This window comes from Diceros bicornis, chromosome 31 (genome assembly GCF_020826845.1).
Source record: "Diceros bicornis minor isolate mBicDic1 chromosome 31, mDicBic1.mat.cur, whole genome shotgun sequence".
NCBI lineage: Eukaryota > Metazoa > Chordata > Mammalia > Perissodactyla > Rhinocerotidae > Diceros > Diceros bicornis.
Genome location: NC_080770.1, coordinates 21,223,778 through 21,243,940, shown reverse-complemented (window position 1 = coordinate 21,243,940; position 20,163 = coordinate 21,223,778). Strand labels below are relative to the sequence as shown.

Sequence of the window (20,163 nt, the reverse complement as noted above, 5' to 3'; positions counted from 1 at the left end):
CAAGGACAACACAAAAAAAAAAGAAAATTACAGGCCAATATCACTGATGAACATCGATGCAAAAATCCTCAACAAAATACGAGCAAATCGCATACAACAATACGTTAAAAAGATTATACACCATGATCAAGTGGGATTTATTCCAGGTATGCGGGGATGGTTTAACATTCGCAAATCAATCAACGTAATACACCACATTAACAAAATAAAGAATAAAAATCACATGATCATCTCAATAGATGCAGAGAAAGCATTTGACAAGATACAGTATCCATTTATGATAAAAACTCTGAATAAAATGGGTATAGAAGGAAAATACCTCAACATAATAAAGACCATATATGACAAACCACAAACCCATTTGATTCCCGATCTTTCTTTCAGGCCGCATGGAAGACTTCTAAGCTCTTCAAGTCTGACGATTTCTGCAACTCTGGGACTTAACTCCAGTTTCTCTGCAGGTTAAAGTATTCCTTTAATATGTTTTAGTAATGGTAGACTTTTAAATATTGAATAAAGTGATATAGCAATGGGTAACATTTCTTTAATGACGCATTTACAACATAAATATTTGTAAAATATTCTGTGCTTTTAATCATATGTGGAATAAAACAACTGATTAAGTTCACCATACATTTATTTGGCAGATATTTTTGCAGATGTCAGACATTGTGCTACATGCTAGAAAACAGATATGTAAAATATAAATAGAAACACAAAAAATAAAAATAACGACTAGCAAATAGAAAATTAATCTTCTTTAATAGATTATGGGTGTGGACCTAAATATAACTTAGTCATATGTTCAGCTAATAAAGTTTTTGGCCCCTTGGGGAAAAAACTAATGATAATAGGTTTCATGGTTTTGTTTCATTGCACACCTTCTGATGGAAAGTGTCTTTCCTGTGAGCCCTCCTCAGAAGCACACTCCTCATACAATACACATACAGACACCCACATCTGACACACACAGGCACATATATACATGAACATTTTTCTTTATCTAAATAAAATCTAAATACTCCATGGAAAAATAGTACATTAAACCAAATTAAACAGAGCACTGTATAACCGGTCAGAGCTAATTTCCTTAAGAATGGACAGAATGTATTTCCCTGGTATTCCATGGCTCCAGGAGAAAAAAATTGATAGCTGTGTAAAGGCTCTAAGAGGTAAAACATCAAAGAGTGTTCCCGACACTAAAGACAAACGGTGTTGTATCTGTGGTTTTCCCTGGATCTCTCCCGGGATATGAGGCAGCAGTGACTCATTCAGAGGTACTGTGTGGATGCAACTCAGCCCTTCTGCATCAGGGCCTGGGCAGGGACCCTGGGAATGGGAGCCAAGACACAAAGCTGAGATTGGTTTATGTGATTTATAAAATGGGGGGGGGGTAAAGGATAATTAGAATAGTAGTGTCTCCTTAATGAAGAAAATAAATAAGTAAAAAGACATTCTATGGGGAGCAGGGACGAATAGGAGGAGCACAGGTGATTTTTAGGGCAGCGAAAACACTCTGTACAATACCATAGTTGTGGATACGTGTCATAAATTTGTCCAAACCCACAGAATACACAACAACAAAAGTGAATCATGATGTAACTATAGACTTTGGGTGGTTATGGTGTGCAAACGTAGATTCATCATTTGTAATAAATGTCCTACTCTGGGGAGGGAGGTTGATAATGGAGGAGGCTATGCTTGTGTAGGAGCAGGGAATGTAGGGGGAATCTCTTTACGTTCTCCTCTACTTAGGGTGAACCTAGAACCGCTACAAAAAAAAATAAAGTCTTAAAAAAAGATATTATGGGGCTGTCTGCTGGATTTCATGCCCTCCCCATAGTTACATAGGAATACATGTTAATTTTGGGGGCTTTCAGGCATCGCTTGTTTTGTTATTAATGCACGACTGTGAATGACATGGAGGGATGATCTAGATATGTGAGAACAGTACAGATAGTCAAGTAAAGAGAGGAGATATTATGTTGAATTCTTATTAACAATATTTAAATTTTTTCAAGAAAATTACATATGTTTTTTATGCTTTGAGCCTATTTAAAAGGGAAAAATTTACTTTTCTCTTTCATAAACAATGGAAGGTAAATTTTCTGGTAATAAAATTGATCATTTTGCACACCTTCCCTTTTTTAGACTGATACTTTGTGATAGTTTTTCAAAAGATAAATTTAAATTTGGCTAGATTTTCATTTCTTTATTAGTAACTGTTGAGATAATAATTTGTCCAATTCTTCTCTGCTGTAACAATTCTACGTGATTTTATCTCCTTCGTTATTTTTTCTACTCTTTATCCTTCTTTGCACAGTGCCTCCAGAACTTTTAACTCTTGCATTGCATTTTCATATTCTAAAACTCTTTCAATATTTTATTTTCCTTCTTATAAAATTCCATCAACCTATACCTTCTCTATTGTAATATTTGTTGTGTATCTTAAGAGATCTTAATGCACAAAAGTCCTTCCATAAAAGTTTCTTCTGGTTTCTCTAGAAAATATTTCTCAGATTTCTCTTCTTAATTATAGTTACAAGATGATTTGCTTTATGCATTTTGCCACAACATTTTTATTTAATAAACTTTATTTTTAAGAGTATTTTTAGGTTCACAGCAAAATTGAGTGAAAAGTACGAGTCCTTATACATCCCCTGTCCCCACACAGAGACAACCTCCCTCTCCAAAGTGGTACACTTGTAACAACCAAATGAATCTACGTTGACACATCTTTAATATTCCAAGTTCATAATTTACATTAGGATTCATTCTTGGTGTTGTACAATCTATGGGGTTTGATGTGTATAAAAACAGTATCCAAAATTTTTGTAACATACAGAACAGTTTCACTGCCATACAAGTCCTCTGTGCTCCGCCTATTCATCCCTCCTCCCTCCGTAACCCTTGGCATGTGCTGATCTTTTTGTTGTCTCTATAGTTTTGCCCTTTCCAGAATGTCAGATAGCTGAAATTATACAGTAGGTAGACCTTTCAGATCGGCTTCTTTCACTTTGTAACATGCATTTAAGCTTCCCTCATGTCTTTTCAAAGCTTGATAGCTCATTTCTTTGTGATGAATAATATTCCATAGTATGGATGAACGATACTTTATCTATTCACTTATTGAAGGGCAGCTTGGTTGCTTCTAAGGTATGGCAATTAAGAATAAAGCTGCTATAAACATCTATGTGTAGCCAAAATGCATTTTGCTTTTGAGTTTGTTACTGTGTTTTTAGACCACATCTTGTTTGTCTTATGTTAGTACTTTTTTGTTTTGTTTTGTTTTTGTTTTTTTCTCATTGCATCAGGAAAGGTTTTTGGTTCTGGATCCAATGACTACCGATTTATTTATCAATTTTAGGCAGATAGGGGTTTGTCTACACTTAAATTTATTGAATTCTGGCCAATAGGTGGATTACCATTAAGTTTATTTTCAGCATTCTGAATTACAGATTCTTACTCTGTCTTCACTAGTTATTATTATTTATTTCAGTGGGGTGTCAGGAGAGTTGACCTCCAGAAACCACTTTAACACAGATTCTACTCTAAATATTTCTTTGTTGCACAACTGAGTTCTGAATGACGCTAGAGGTTGTATGTGTGAATGTTCTATCAGAAATTTAAATTTATTTTAATTTTAGATTTCAACTTCTCCACTACCACAGAATGTCTATCACCTCGGGCCCCTAAGTCCAAAGTTTTTAATAAACTTATTGCTAAAAAATATTTTCTTTTATAATTCACTGATCAATATAGCATTGCCTATTTGATTTGACCCAATTATTTTTTCATGCAGGTAACCCTATATATACCATCTTAATACTCCACAAAATTAACTTAGTTTCCACTTAATTTTGGTTTGCAAGAATTAGAATTTTAGTTATTATTTAAACTCGTAGTCCTAGTTCTCTCATTCATTCCATTCAAGACAGTGATGGTATATAAAATCTACGAGATAGTTCCTGTTTTTTTTCTTCATGTTTACTCCTTTTCTTTCACAAAGTCACTCATTCAGTAAGCTTTTTCAAATTAATTGTGTCCTTCCTTTGAAAACAACGTTTGACACCAAACTTTTCTCATGACAGTTTTCATATCTGCATTTCTCAGTGTATAAATTAAAGGGTTGAACATAGGAGCAATGATGGTGTAAAATAGTGCAAATACTTTATCCTCAGGGAAAGTGGTGGGAGGTCTAAGATAGATAAAGACCATAGGCCCCAAAAATAAGACAACCACAGTGGTATGAGACCAGCAGGTAGAGAGGGCTTTGTGTCTTCCCTCAGCTGAATGATTTCTTAAAGTGAATAATATAATGCCATAAGAAACAAATAAGACAACAAAGGTAACCAAGGCAACCATACCTGAAAAGGTAATCACAAGGACACCAGCGACGTAGGTATCTGTACAGGCAACTTTTAGCAAAGGAAAAATATCACAAAAATAGTGATCAATTTCATTAGGACCATAGAAGGGCAAAACCATTGCTATGGAAAATAGAGGAAAGGAATGAACAGCCCCACCAACCCAAGCAGCCAAGACTAGGAGATTACATCTTGTCTTGTTCATGATAACCACGTAGTGGAGAGGTTTGCAGATGGCAACGTAGCGATCAAAAGCCATGGCAGTAAGAATAAAGATCTCTGTACCTCCAAAGAAGTGCATGGTAAAGACCTGTAACATGCAATTACCATAGGAAATGGTTTTTCTTTCCACTAGCAGGTCAGCAATTAATTTGGGTGTAACAGTAGAGGTATAGCAGATGTCTATAAAGGACAAGTGGCTGAGGAAATAGTACATTGGTTGGTTATAAAGAGGACTGCATCGAATAGAGATAAGGATCAGAAAGTTTCCTACCAACAGGGCAACATAACAGAATAAGAAGAGCACAAAGCAAAATATTTTTATGTTATGGTCATGAGAAAGTCCTAGAAGAATGAATTCTGAGATGTTTCTCTGGATTTCCATATATTTGAGTTTGGTGTATCTTACACACAAATGACTTGTGTTTCTGAAAGAAAGAAAGAAAACTTTAGGTGAAAAATTAATAGTATGAACACAAAAATATAAAATTTACTAAAAAATAGATTTACATGAATATAATATTAATATTAATCACTCAATTTTTAAGCTGCTTTTTCTTAGTATTATGTCTCATTTTATAAATCTATCATGGAATAATTTTATAATGGTAATAATGAGAATAATTATATATTTTACTCAATCATATTGGTAGTTACTTAAAATATTTAAATATCATCTTGAAAATAAAAAGCAATTACTGTTAACTATGTTATTTAGATAACAACAGTAAATTATACTATTTAGTCTAATTGACCTAAAATAAGAAAAGTTTTTTTTGTATATTTTTCAGTGCGCTTGCCTTATACATAAGGGAAAATTTTCTTCTTTTAAGATTATCCGATCAAATTCCCTGATTTAGCTGGGAACAAATCCTGAAGAAATACAAACGTGTTTCAACACTAGAGTTTGGACTGCGGAACTTTAATTTGTGTAGAGCATACTCTTCTTGCTATATGATCAAACGTTGTCAATGGGTCATGTTAAACCAATGGAATTGCTGTTGGATTAATGTGAAAGCTACACATTAAGAAAGAATGTCAATTCATGACTGAAATTGTGAAAAATAATCAATAAATTCATTCATTTCTCATATTTACCTTTTATTTATTAAAGACAATTTAAAAATATATACTGGCATTGAAGTTTGTGATGGCAATTGATAAAGGAAAGATAAGATTGTTAAATTTCGCAAGTATATTTGAATTGTGCATGTGTCATGGCTTTTGCCAAAAATTTCATATTTTACATACAATCTGAAGAATGATCGTCAACAAAAGGAGATGATACAGAAGGTAACTTGAAAACAAACTTTGTGGTTAATTGGCACTCAGTGGTATTTGTCACAATAATGAATAAATCAAAAATTCAGGAATTTGGATCTCTTGTATCTAATGTAAATCTTAAGACATTACTTAATCAAGCAAAATGAGTGCAGCACAGAGAGAAGCCACATCCAGGAGCTGTTTTACCCACTGATGAGGAATTATCTGACCCTAGTGGGTTTGCAAAAGCTGGCACAGCTTCTCCCTTAGTCTGGATCTGATGTGACAGTCATATCTGGGCCCCGGATGTCTATTAAAAAAAAAAAACTATTTTGTTGCAAGATTATTTAGAAACCATCAACTCTAGTGACTCACAAATTCAATATCTATGTTATTTACAGTCTTTTAGAGGATTTTAGGTGACAAATAGTTGACAAATATGGCATTAAAAAATGGTCCATCCTGTAGGGCATCAATTCTATTTTAAACTACTATTCAAATTTCCAAATTAGTAATTCGAAATTTTCAATTTGTTCCTACTTTGCTTCAGTATCACTGCAAGACTTCCTATCCTGCTTCATATAACAAAACAAAATCAGTGACAGTGTCCAGCAGTTAAATGTAACTAAAGAGTGGTGATATGTTTTAGGAGTCTAGGATCAATGACCAGTCATATACTTATTGCAACTGATACTCATTGTTTGTTTATAAAGTATAAATAATGATATCTATTCAGAAACACTTATTTACATAAAACAAATTGATTTACAGAGAATTATTATATAAGTAGACTTTGAACAATATAAAAGTGGAAATCACTTGACTAATCCAAATCTCTGATTTTAAATAGAAGAGATGCAGATCAAGAGATTCTAAGTAATTTCTCAGGATTGGAAAATAATTCTGTGTGAATGTTAGAAGACACACATTTTGTTTCTCCTTTAATTGGGGGCAATATTTAATGCGTGAGAGCTGACAGGATGGCAGAAGTATGTCATGAAGGACAGTAACGAAAAGACTACTTTGAATCCTCATCTGAGTAGAAAAGAATATGCAAGATGATGGGTTACCAGACACCCAGTTTGTGCTTCTGAGTATTTATGTACATAAAGAATAGTGGATTTTTTAATATAAACATGAATTCTAGAGAATTCTAGAATTAGAATTCTCTGATTCTAAAACATTTGAAATAATTTTCCTACAGTAAATTCCTCAAGTCAAGATTCTTTCTTGTTTTCTAGATCATGATTGGCATTTGATCTACAATAGCTCACACTCCATCCTGTAATCTGAGGGAACATGTTACATAATCAGTGCTATTAGCAAAGGTAGAAAGGAAGTCAATTGAGGAGAACTATGGTCGTAAAACAACATGGTGATATTAAGGAAACCTCCTATGTAAAAGTTGTAGTCACAATTGATGAAATAAAGAATACCAGGCAACAGTTGAACAAGTCGTTAGAACAGTTGGCAACACAGAAAGAGGTAGAAACATTGAGGAATGCTAAATAAACTGACGAATGTGATCCTTGAGCTAATCGTTCAATCTCTTTAAGCCTCATTTTCCTTTAGTATACAGTTAAGATATCATTGCGCAATTCAGAAATTGAATGAGGAATGCATGAAGCAATGTGAAATACCCCAGTGACATGTGTGGTTCAAGACAGGTGGTCATTTTCCTTTCACAGTTTTTCCTGCTTGAGCGAATTGTTTAGCAACTACACAAATTGTCATGCACACACATACAACAAATCCAATGGAAAAATAAAGAAAAAAATTTGTGACATGAATTTAGTAAGTGTGATCATGTAAACTTCAATTTCAACAATCTATTAGTGAAAGTCTGTAAGTTTGGTGATAGACTGGTTACCATAGGGCATTTCTTAACACTAATCATTAGTCTTTTTTTATTACAAAAATATACTCAAACAATTATTTTATTTCTCTAGTAGTATTGAGTAAAAATTATGTGTGCTTTTTGTGTTATGTTGTCTGTATAAGAATAGACACTCATATTTAAATACAATTTTTACCACATATTCAAATTTTCTGTTAGTGTAACAGAATGTAGCATACTATAAACTTATCTTAGTTGATTCCAATAAAACTAGTTTAGGATGGCAGGTGTTCTGAAATTTAGGAAATTCTTCATTATTGTAGATATTCAAGAATAAACTGGTCTATTTCTTAATTGTAATATGGAGGATTGTATATAAGCACAAGAATGGGACACAATGAAATTCACTGCCAAGTTGAAAATTCTTTAATTAGCTCTATTGTTCTTAATAGGAATTTTGCTTATAAAAAATGCACAATTAAAACTAAAATCTGCTAAAACATTTTATAGTAATCAAATTATCATATGTTGCAAGAGAAGTTATAGCCTTTAGAATGAAACTATATAAAATAAATATACAGAACAGAAAATTAAGCCAGCACATGGTTGGCGGGACCCGTCCCAAACCAAGATGACATGACTCATTGACTAACCGTCAGATCTGAGCGGCTGTCAGGTTAACTTTGGGCTGCATCAGGAAGCATTCCACCCTCAGATACTCGCTCTGCCACTTCGCCCCCAGTACCAAAATCTGGAATAAAATGCAGAGAATTACAAACCAGTAACTCAAATACAACCAGGTAAATTCTCTGAAAATGTTTTAAAAATCTCAAGATACTTTAAACCTTCTACAGATTTACAAGGGAAGTAGACTTCAAATATTCACTAAAACTATCAGAGATGCAGGGAGAAGTGGATCTTCATTCCTCAGGAAAGCAGGCAAGGAATTTTGAACACCAATTAACACCCTAGTAAAAGCTCAAAATAAAAAAGAAACCAAAAGTATTTTTAAATTCCTGCAAAAGTTAACACAAGTATTTAGGTCCTAAGAACATCTATTTTATGCCTATGTCCGAAGAAAATTTGGTTCAGTAGAACAGAATATAAGCTTAAGTGACAATGCAAGAATTAGTAGGTCTTTGAAAGCTCTAAGTAATATGTTCCCAAAGGCATTTCTAAACCAATCCTGGCCAAATGTTGCTAAGCCAGTGTCCGCAATAATGTACTTGGTGCTCCTGGGTATTTACTTTCCACATTTGCCTATTTGGAAAAAAACTGACCCTATTTCCTTGGAGGCTCAAATGGCCATAGTCTGAGCAGCTCAGGAAACTCTGAGTGCTCTGTGTTCATCCAGATTTCTGAAGAATAGGACAGAATCTAATGTAGCCTGTAATAGTATTAGTTAGGTTTCAGCAAAATCACAGACGAGGTAGAACAAAGAGAACCACACCTTGTCATTTACAGTCCTACATGGGCAATTATCAGGATTCTTAGTGCGTATAGCAGATAGATAAGTGAAATCAAAGTTGGTACAAGGTTACTTGTAGTTAGGGGCTAACATTGATGGAATAGATGGTTGGGTAATGAGAGACAAAAAAAAAGAAAAGGTAAAAGAATAAACGCTTTTTTCCCGTAATCTGGGCAGGTAGGAAAAATTAAAATATAAGAAAAATCACAAAATGGAAGGATTCAAAGTATCAAAAATCGTGTATTGTGTTTACCATTTGGTTCTTTCTCCTGTCACTGGATATTCACAGGTTGTTTGAACTCAGCCTCAACTGCACACACTGAAAGTTCAGTTACTCTCTCTCTACTATGTACAAATCCACACAGAGTTTTCTCATGCATTTAAAACATCAAGGAATTAAATTTTATAGTATCTAATCTGATTTGGATCATACTACTTAGCAAAACAATAATAAAATAATTTATTGAGACACTACTGGGTGTTTTAAGTTCTTTACACTATTTAATACTCATAATAATGCATATCTTGACAAATGTTATCAGCTTTACTATGCAGATAAAAACACAGAAGATTCTAGAGGTTAAGTAATTAGCTCAAATAGCCAGTAAGCAACAGAAGCAAGAAAAATGGATTACTCTAAATTTAGTACTTGCGTCTAGGCTCTGAAAGTTTAATAACCCTGAGTAGAGAAAAGATTTTAGCACTTCGGCATTAAAGGATATCATAACCCAGTGTTTTACTGGTTGTCCACTTCAATATTATATCCAATGTTGACCAAACTTGACTCAAGTTAGCCTGTATCAATCCACAGGAGATACAGGAGATACAGGAAGGAGATAGCTGATTGTATCTCTAATCTCCCTAGCCAAACACACTCTAGGACATCCCTTAGATGCAGACACAAGTTTTGCATTTACATCCACGTTTCTTGAATTCATCCTTGGTCATATACTAGTTCTGCTGCATAGTTTTAATTTTTGTGAATTGCAAATTATCATTTATTTTTTGTTATGAACTACAATTTCAGTACTATTTTTAAATTCTTTTTCTAATCCAAGGTCACAAAGATTTTCTCCTATGTTTTACTCTAAATGTTTTATACTTTTATATATTACATGTAAGTGTGAGATCCACTTTTAATAAAATTGTCCAATGTGTGACATATAGATGAAAGGTTTTTTCTTTTTTGTTGTGTTTTGGTACGTATAGATGTCCAATACTTCCATGACAATTTGTTGCAAAGATGAATTTTTTCTCCAGTGAATTGACTACAGATGTTGTTGAGATTAGCTGACCTTATATGTGCAGATGTACTACCAGACTCTCCAGTCTGCTTCATTGATCTTATTGTCTGTCTTTATGAAAATAGCACACCATTTTGAACACAGAAACTTTACAATATAACTTGAAATCATATAGTATAAGTTCTCCAACTTTGTTTTTTAGAGTTGTAGAAAATAGTATAGGTCTTTTGCATTTCCATATAAATTTTAGATCAGTCTTGAAAAATCCTAAAAATGTGCCTTTTTATATTTTGTTTGGGAATTCTTGAATCCAGAAATGCTGTTGTGGAGAATTCATACTTTAATAATGTTGTGTTGTCTGTCCGTGAACACAGTTTTTCTTTATTTATTAAGGCATTCATATTTGTTACCACACAAAATTGGGGTTCTCTTGCCTCATGCATACAGAAAAAGCCAATTATTGTAACATCAGATTTTGGGAAAAGAAATGTAGCTTTATTTTGCAAGATTGATCTACAAGGAGACAAGTGTATGTGCCCTCAGATCTGTCTCCCTGAGCCAGGGCTTGGGGCACAATTTATGGGATGAAGGGCAAGGCTGCCTGACGTGTGAAGATAGATGATTGAAGGTAAGGAGAAGTGAGGTAGTTGATGATCTGTGCAAGTGTGGTCAAGCTTCATGTCTTTTCCTAGGACACATGTTCACAAAATAGTAGCATTACCAAGATCTAAGGGTGGAGATTTTAGCTCCTTGACATCAAAAGGTCACTTATTGAGCATTTTCACAGGCCCAGTTGATGGGTTGGTGGTCTCAACCAGACTGAATCGGACAAGGGGTCTCAGTTCCTGAAAGACAACTATTAATACTGTGTTGATAAGCTGGGGTGTGTTGAACTGGTCCTGGAGGGCCTGCAGTTACATATTCTTCGAACAAATATTTTGTTTTCAGTGTACATGTCTTCCTTATATCTTGTTTAATTTATTCTTAAGTATTTTATATTTTTAATATTATTATGAATGGAATTTTAACAATCCAATTTTTGTTTGTTAGTTACTGGTACAAACTATGCGATTGATTTTTATATATTGATCTTATGTCTTGAAACCATGCTAAACTCACATTAAAATGAAAGTCACTCATGTTGCGTAGGAGTAGTAAGACTGTCTGTATTCACAGTGAAGTGATTGTCTATATTAGAAATTTCTAAGGAATGTACAGATAAGCTAGCATAAATGGTAAGTCTCAGAGAAATGTTGGACTGATAGAATGAGTTCAGAAATCTTTGTTTCTATTTTCTTTAGAAGAGTTTGTGTAGAATAAATATTTTTCTTTAATGTTTGGTAGACTTCACCATTGAAGCTAATTAGACAGGGGGTAAGGAGACAAAATAATATATTAAATTTATTTAAAATAGAAGGGACTTTTGGAAATGTCTATTATTTATTTTTAACGTGCTTGGGCAGCTTATATAATTCAAAGAATTTGTCTACTCTATCTAAGTTGTTGAATATATTGGCCTTAATATGCTCATTATAATCTCTTATTATTCTTCTAAAATCTGTAGAACGTGTAAGGCTATCACCTCTATCATTAAAAAATAAGTATGTTTGGAGGCCAGCTGACAGCATAGTGGTTAAGTTTGTGTGTTCCATTTCAGCAACCTGGAGTCACTGGTTCAGATCCCAGGCATGGACCTGCACACTGCTCATCAAGCCATGCTGTGGTGGCCTCCCACATGCAAAATAGAGGAAGACTGGCACAGATGTTAGCTCAGGGCCAAACTTCCTCATAAATAAATAAATAAATAAATAAATAAATAAATAAATAAATAAATAAATTTGGTAATCAATGATCTATAAGTATCCCAGGAATCAAGGTCTAGGAATACAAAAGCAAATTCAATCCAAATAACATGGAAATAAGAATATAAGAAATTAAGGAAAGGAATCGATGGCATAACTAATATTCTTTAACAGAGAATAAAAAAACGCAAAGCTTGGTTCTCTAAAAGGATTAATAAAACTCAGAAAATTTTATCAAGATCATTTAAGAGAAAAGAGAGAGAGGAAAAGAACAACAAATTATCAATATGAAGAATGGACCTCTTATATTGCTGGTAGTGGTCTGAAAAATATACAGAAACACTGAGATATAGTTGGACAATATTGACTCAAGCCACAATAAGCTATGTTCCATCAATTCTACTTTTAGGTATTTACTTATGATACCATAAAATTGTATTATTAGCCCCAAGGTATCACCAATTAGGCGTAGAGTTAGCATCATTAGATGTGGATTCATACAGGGTTTTAGAGAAATAATATGTTGTGTGAGCATATGACTTGCACTTAGAGCATTCCAGACCTTGTTTGCAATAAATTTCAAAAAGCAGATAACCAAATTAGACTCAAATAGGGAAAGATTGTGCAACATTTAAGTCCAATATTCTTGGACTTAATGTGAGATTATATAGCTATTTCAGGATCAGAAACCAAAATCTCTAAGGCCAGTCTTCTTATGACATACCCACTTGAATGAGGCACATGGGGAAGGAATCTCATTAAACTGGACAAGTCAGGCTTTCTGCAGAGTCTCACATACCAGAAGCTTCCTTGCAATGGGCCTAAAGATTCTATGTGAACCCTCTCCAATTAGATTCAGAGCTGAATTCAGTTGTAGCTTCATTATTTGGATGAACTGGAGAGATGGAAGAAAGCATATTTGCATGAGAAATAAGAAGGCATTTGATAAATAACTAATTGCAAGCAAAGAAGGAGCCCTCAAGAAAGACAACACAGTAACAAAGCTTTTGCAGTTGGAAGAAAAGAAATACGTTTAAAGAAAACATATGGTGTCTTGCCCATCCTCATGTTTTAGGTGCAATTGTGGTGCAGTGATATCATTGTACATAGGGTATTTCATAAATTTATCATAGAATTTACATTTTGAGGAGGCACAACTAAATAAGATTAGTGTAAGCAAAACGTTAAGGAAAGTTAAAGAACTTAGGGAAAATAAAATGCTAAAAGTGCTTGGCAACACAATCTGAAAGAACTTGCTCACGTGAAGGAAGGGACCACTGGCAGATTTTGAGAACATTCAGTGAATGGACCCGGGCCACTGCGCAGGGCAAATAGGGGCTTCCAAGGTTTTTCCTCTTTCTAAGGAAAAAGGGAAGTCAAGGCACACCCCTGCTCCTCAGGAAAGAAGTTCCATTTAAGCCCGTAGTTGCCTTCAGAGAGAAAATCACCAACATCTCCGTCTCCATTTCCTTATCAGTATGTGGCTCCAGCTCGGGAGGGAACAAAACACCTGAGTTTCGTTCTAAAGTTACTATTAAGAACAGAACTGTTGCTGTTGCTAATTGACAGGTAGGTGGCACAGTTTTTAAAAACTTGAAAGTCATAGATCCTGATTACCTCTTGCTAGCCATGCCACTTAACATCTCTGGACAAGGTACTTAAATTCTCTAGAAGCCTAAAAACAAAAGCAACTGCTACAAGCACATACAGGATACTTACTATATATCAAGAATTAAACTAGAATCTTTGTGTGAACTCTGTTCAAAGTCATGCAGATAGCCTATGTGGGGGATCAGAATTGGCCACCCCCAAAATGTGTCTCTTTGCCTTAATTATTTTTAAGAACAAAAGACTCTGAAATAAACTTTGGCCTTCCTCCTAACTGCCTAAAAGAATTTAAGATAGAAGGCCTGTTCCAGGGAGGAGCTAATACCATAAGATAACTATAGTATAATGTAAAATAGGTGTGATAGAAAGGCACCAGCAAGCCCATTTTTATCAAAGTTCTGTCTCTTTGGTCACATTGTCTATAGGTGGCCCGGCAAACACTTGTTTAACAAACATTTGCATTTCCATCTCCATGTAAATTGTCTTCCATTTGAAGTCCCAACTAACTACTCCCAACATCCTCCTTTGTCTTTAGCTAAAGATGGTATTTAAGGTTGTGGCTTTGGCCATTTTGGCAAGTTACTCAGCTTTCCTGGGTTTCTCCCGTGTCTACATGTTATTAAACTTTGTTTTATGTTCTTTTATTTTTTCTGTCTCATGTCAATTTAATTCTTAGACCAGCCAGAAGGGCCTTTTCTGAATAGAAAAGGAGGATAGAGGAATTGTCTTCGTCCCCTACACCTGTCATAACCAGGTCTTACTGACTCAAGAGCTTAAATTCCTTCACCATAATGCATCAGCATACCACATCCCCTCAGAACCACCTGCATGTGAGAACCTATGCTAATCATTGTGGCTCTAACATAGAACTGGACTGAAATGTTGAGGCCCATACCTAAGAAAGACCCTCCAACTTCCTCTGTTATATTTAGCTGATAGTCAAATTTTCCTTATGATGGACCTGTTACTGCACAAAACTGAGGTTCACTTGCCCAATGTGCATAAACAAGCAAATTAATTATGGCATCAGCCATTGGGAAAAGAGACCAGCTTTATCGTGTGAGATCAATCTGCAGGGAGAACAGGGAGCATGGACCCTCAGATCTGTCTCCCTGACTCAGGATTTGGGGTGAAATTTAAGAGCTCAGGGAGAACAGGCTAGCATGGAGAAATGCTGATGGGACAGGTTTTGATTGGTGGGATTCAAACATTTATGGTAAGGTTTTAAACATTTATGACAGGGTTCTAAACATTTATGATGAGATTCTAAACTTTTATGATAGGTTCTAAACATTTTTCATAAGGTGGGGAAGGAATTTTAACACCAGATCTTCCTGAATGCAGGACCCTTCTCTTCCGATAAGAGTCTGTATTTCAAATTCCAGTCATGTTCCGGTCCTTGGCTTCCATGGGAAGGAGGATCACTGGTCCTGTGGTCATTTCAGGTCAAGATTTCTTCTTTTGTGCATGCCCTGGCTACTTAACTTTGCAGATTTTCTGAAAGGCAATTCTGAATCACTCTGTTGATAAGAGACGTGGTCAGTTGAACTGGTCCTGCAGGGCCTGCGGCTACAGACCCAATTCAGACTTTAGCTCACGTTACAGTAAAAGCATCTGAATGTGAAGTAAGATAAGACTATTTTGTGCACTTTCAGATGAAGCAGCTAGTCTAAGAGATATTTAATAAAATCGAAAAGATTTGGGAAATATGATTATTTGGGTACAGAGGAAAGGAACTATTTGAAATTAAGATATCTCTATGCAGCATTATGCACAATAGCCACAATACAGAAACAGCCTAAGTGGACGAATGGATAAAGAAGACGTGATCTGTATTATATATATGTATGAATATTATTCACCCATGAGAAAGAAGAAAATGCTGCTATTTTCAACAACAAGTATACACCTTGAGGGCATCATGCTAAGTGAAATAAGGCAGATAGAGCAAGAAAAACAGCATAATGAATCACTTATATGTGGAATCTTAAAAAAAAAAAGAAAAAAAGTCAATCTCAAAGAAACAGAAAGTAGAAAGGTGGTTGGTTGCCAGAGGCTGGGAGTTTGAGGGAAATGGGGAGAGGTTGGTAAAAGGTATAAACGTTCAGCTATAAGATGAATAAGGTCTGAGGATCTAATGTATAACATGGTGACTATAGTTGATAACACTATTATATAATTGAAATTTGCTAAGAGTGTAGAACTTAACTGACCTCACCAGAAAAAAAAAAAAAGATAAATATGTGAGGTGTTGGATGCATTGAATAACAGGATGTGAGGAATTCTTTCACAATTAAAAGAGAAAGAGATTGCTTTGAAATATCTAGGATATGTGACACCATAGTTACAGGCGTCTCGCAGTTGTTGAAGAGAATGCTAGAGTAGTCTCCAAGCACTAAATCAGCCCCCTCAATGGATGCCTAGAGAAAGACATAAGATTGAGGATGAGAGTGAGAGACTGGGACAGTGCGACTGAGACAGGAAGTCAAACAGCACTGTGTCCTCACAACTGGTTTTGGCCTCCAGTGTTCACTTAGGCCTCACCCAAGACATCCAAGCTTCTTCCAAGCTGGTAATTTCCGGCAGTCCTGGGGCTAAAATAGTGTGCATGTGTAATATAAGTGTTCATTAGCAGGTTAAAGCGAATAAAATTTAGTAATGGTGGATTTTTTAATCACCAATAAATTTCTATATAAATGGATAGAATTTATTAAATTACACATTTACAACCAGAACTTACTATTAAATACTCTGTTTACACTCACATGCTGAGCAAAACATTTTATCAAATACTTCTATACATTTACCTGCAGATATTTTTGAGGATAGGAGGCGTTGTGCCACAGGCTGGAAAGTGACCCCTGGAAAAAAACACCTAGCAGCAGATAATTAATCTTAGTTCAATATATTTTTTTGTGTGATTATTATATAATATCCTCATATTTTTTGTTAATAAAATCTTATGGACCCTGAGAAAAGAAAACAAATGATAATAAAAGGTTTTTTGGTTTTGTTGCATAGCATTCTTTCTGATGGGGTGGATTTTTCCTGAAGACTCCCAAGATTGGATTAGGTGATTCATAGGAGATGGGGATAAACAATAATAAAAATAGTAGTATCTCCTTATCGCATAAAATAAACAAGGAAAAAGACATTATAAAGGGCTGAGAGTCTACTGGATTTCATTCTCTCCCTGATAGTTACATAAGGATGTATGTTAAAATTTTAGCCTTTCTGATATTTCTTATCTTATTATTAATGCATGATTGTTAATGGCATAAGAGGAAGTTCTAGATATATGAGAACAATGTATATAGTCAAATAAAAAGAAAAGATAGTGCCTTTGAATTTAATTCAGTAACTGTTTATTTCCATCTTAATTTGTACAGAGTTATTGTGAAAAAATAAAGACATAAAAAGGAAAATAAAGATACAGGACATTACCCTCTGGCTCAGTCAAACTGGAGAAACACAGTTCACGCATAGAAGAAGAAACATTAGTATCAGGCATAAGCTTATTTGAAATACAGTAAATGTTTAGCTGCATAGCGATAAAAAATACAGAATAGATATCAGAAATACTTCTGTTCTGTTAATGGATCTGCAAAATCTTCCTGAATAAGAAAACATCAGAAGTGTGAATTAAGGGTGGGTGCAGTATAAGCAGAGGAGATAGCAGAAAGAAAACCACAGAGATGAGAGATTTTAAAGAATGTTCGGAGAATGTAGTGGGGTCCAGTGTAGCTGGATGAAAGAATCCAAGCAAAGGGAAACAGGAAGCAAGGTAAGGAAAAAGGACAATGACATAACATGGGTTTCCTGTATGCCATATACTGAAACGTCACATGGGTTAGCCAAAGTAATATGACATCTTTATGAAGTATAATCTTACCCCATTTCATAGATATTTTAAAAATGAAAGCTCATATAATTAAAGCAAATTGCCAAGACACAGAGATAAAATGGTACAGAGTCGGTAGTCACCCAGGTCTCCCTGACCCCATAACACCATATTTTCTTCCAGTGTAGTGACTTTTGACATTAGCAAATTCAACTCAGACCTATTTTGGGAGATATCTGATAAACAAAGGAGGAGTTACCGCTTTAGAGGGGCATCTGTGTTACTCAAATTCATGTAATCACACCCCGAACTAGTTGGACACTTCAAAGTGCAGATTGCATTCTGAATAACAGTGACTTGCTTCTTTGGCTCATATTTTGTCAGAGGTCATTTAATCTAACTCCCCAAAGAAAGTTTATATGCTTTCTATAACATCTCGAATGATAAACGCCCTGAGGACACAGGATTGAAAGCACAATGAATATCATCTTAGTTACTTTAATTTTGAATGTGCCATTTGAGACCATACCTTCTGCATGGCGATTTTCATCTCCATATTTCTCAAGGTATAGATGAGAGGATTCAGCATGGGAGCAATCACAGTGTAAAACACAGAGATTTCCTTATCCTTGTTCTCACTCCCAGCAGGTAGAACATAAATATAGATACAGGGCACAAAGAACAAAACTACAACCGTTATGTGAGAGCTACAGGTTGAGAGAGCTTTGCGTCGCCCTGCAGAGGAGCGTGTCCTAAGATTATATAATATGAGTATGTAAGAAGTTACTAAGACAAGAAAAACTACAACCACCACCATCCCTGAATTTGCGATCATTAAGATATTAACAACATGAATATCTTTGCAAACCAGTTTCAAAAGAGGCTTCACATCACATAAGTAATGGTCTATCTGATTAGGACCACAGAAAGGTAAACTGAGTATTATGAGAAGTAGAGCAATAGAGTGCCAAAAACCCACAATCCAGGCCATGATGATCAGCATGTTACACCTCTGCCGGTTCATGATGACCATGTACTGCAGGGGTGTCAAAGGCCATGGACACCAAGATGAATATTTCCACAGCAGCCAGCAAGTGGGCAGTGAAGAGCTGGGTCATACAGTTGTTATAGGAAATATTTTTTCTTGCTGCAGCTAAGTCCCTGATCAGCCGAGGGACCACAGTAGAGGTGTAGCAGAGGTCCATGAGGGAAAGGTGGCAGAGAAAGTAGTACATTGGTTGTTGGATTAGATGGCTGCAGGTGATCGTGAGTAAGATGATGAAGTTCCCCATTAAGACAGCCATGTAACAGAGCAGGAAAAAGAAAAAGAACAGTAGCTCTATTTGCTTATTTCCCCATAGCCCTATGAAAACAAATTCTGTGACATTGTTCTGGTTTTCCATGAGGTTGAGATGAGTCTAGAGTAGACAGCAGAAACTCAACTCATCTGAAATGGACAGAACACAGTACATTTTCGATAATGTTTTTTAAGTTTTGGAGTATTTAAACATTGAAGGGGCCGGCCAGTGGCGTAGTGGTTAAGTGGTTAAGTGCGCGCACTCTGCTGCTGGCGGCGGGGGTTTGGATCCCCGGCACGCACCAATGCACCACTTGTCAGGCCATGCTGTGGCGGTGTCCCACATAAAGTGGAGGAAGATGGTCACGGATGTTAGAGAGCCAGTCTTCCTCAGCAAAAAGAGGAGAATTGGCATGGAGGTGAGCTCAGGGCTGCTCTTCCTCACACACACACAAAAAAAGTAAATAAAAAAAAAAATTTAAAAAGGAGCCGGCCCCGTGGCTTAGCGGTTAAGTGCGCGTGCTCTGCTATTGGCGGCCCTGGTTTGGATCCCGGGCGCGCACCGACGCACCGCTTCTCCGGCCATGCTGAGGCCATGTTCCACATACAGCAACTAGAAGGATGTGCAACTATGACATACAACTATCTACTGGGGCTTTGGGGGAAAAAAAAACGAGGAGGATTGGCAATAGATGTTAGCTCAGAGCTGGTCTTCCTCGGCAAAAAGAGGAAGATTAGCATGGATGTTAGCTCAGGGCTGATCTTCCTCAAAATAAATAAATAAATAAAATTGAAAAAAAGATTTAGGTCATAAAGGATTTATTACAGACTTAGTCTTTTAAATCCTTTTCTGATTAACAGCATCATTATATTTCAAATGACATTCAATGAGAGCATATTTTATGTCTGAAACTTTTGTAAACATTTTGTATGCATTTAACTAATAACAACCCATTAGTTACAATTCTGATACTCATTTCATATATGAGAAAGAAAAATGGGTGGGCTCACTTCATTCCACCAAATCATTAAGATATTAAGTAGCACTCTAAGATATGAGCCTGTATCTGATGCCGTTTTCCATGCTCTTAACAGCAATGCCACATTATCCATTAATCAAATGGCCTTCCAGCTGTTTTCCACTTCTAGAAAAGATATGGGGTCTTGCTCCATCTCTGCCATTAACTACCTGTATAATGTTAGGCAAGTTGCTGCCC

The 20,163-nt window shown here is 35.5% G+C and overlaps 2 protein-coding genes across 2 annotated transcripts; both read right to left on the bottom strand.

Moving 5' to 3' along the window:
- Positions 1-4,035: 4,035 nt before the first annotated feature.
- LOC131395790 (olfactory receptor 4P4-like) lies at positions 4,036-4,971 on the bottom strand. Its single transcript, XM_058527611.1, has one exon. The coding sequence runs from the start codon at positions 4,969-4,971 to the stop codon at positions 4,036-4,038; it is 936 nt and encodes a 311-aa protein (XP_058383594.1).
- Positions 4,972-18,142: 13,171 nt separating this feature from the next.
- Positions 18,143-19,052, bottom strand: LOC131395789 (olfactory receptor 4P4-like). Its single transcript, XM_058527609.1, is given in 2 exon segments — positions 18,143-18,695; positions 18,697-19,052. Coding segments are annotated over 2 exon segments (909 nt in total).
- Between the last annotated feature and the right edge of the window lie 1,111 nt (positions 19,053-20,163).

Excerpts from the sequence above, each read along its gene's own strand:
- LOC131395790 (XM_058527611.1), bottom strand. The coding sequence starts at position 4,971 with ATGGAAATCCAGAGAAACATCTCAGAATTCATTCTTCTAGGACTTTCT.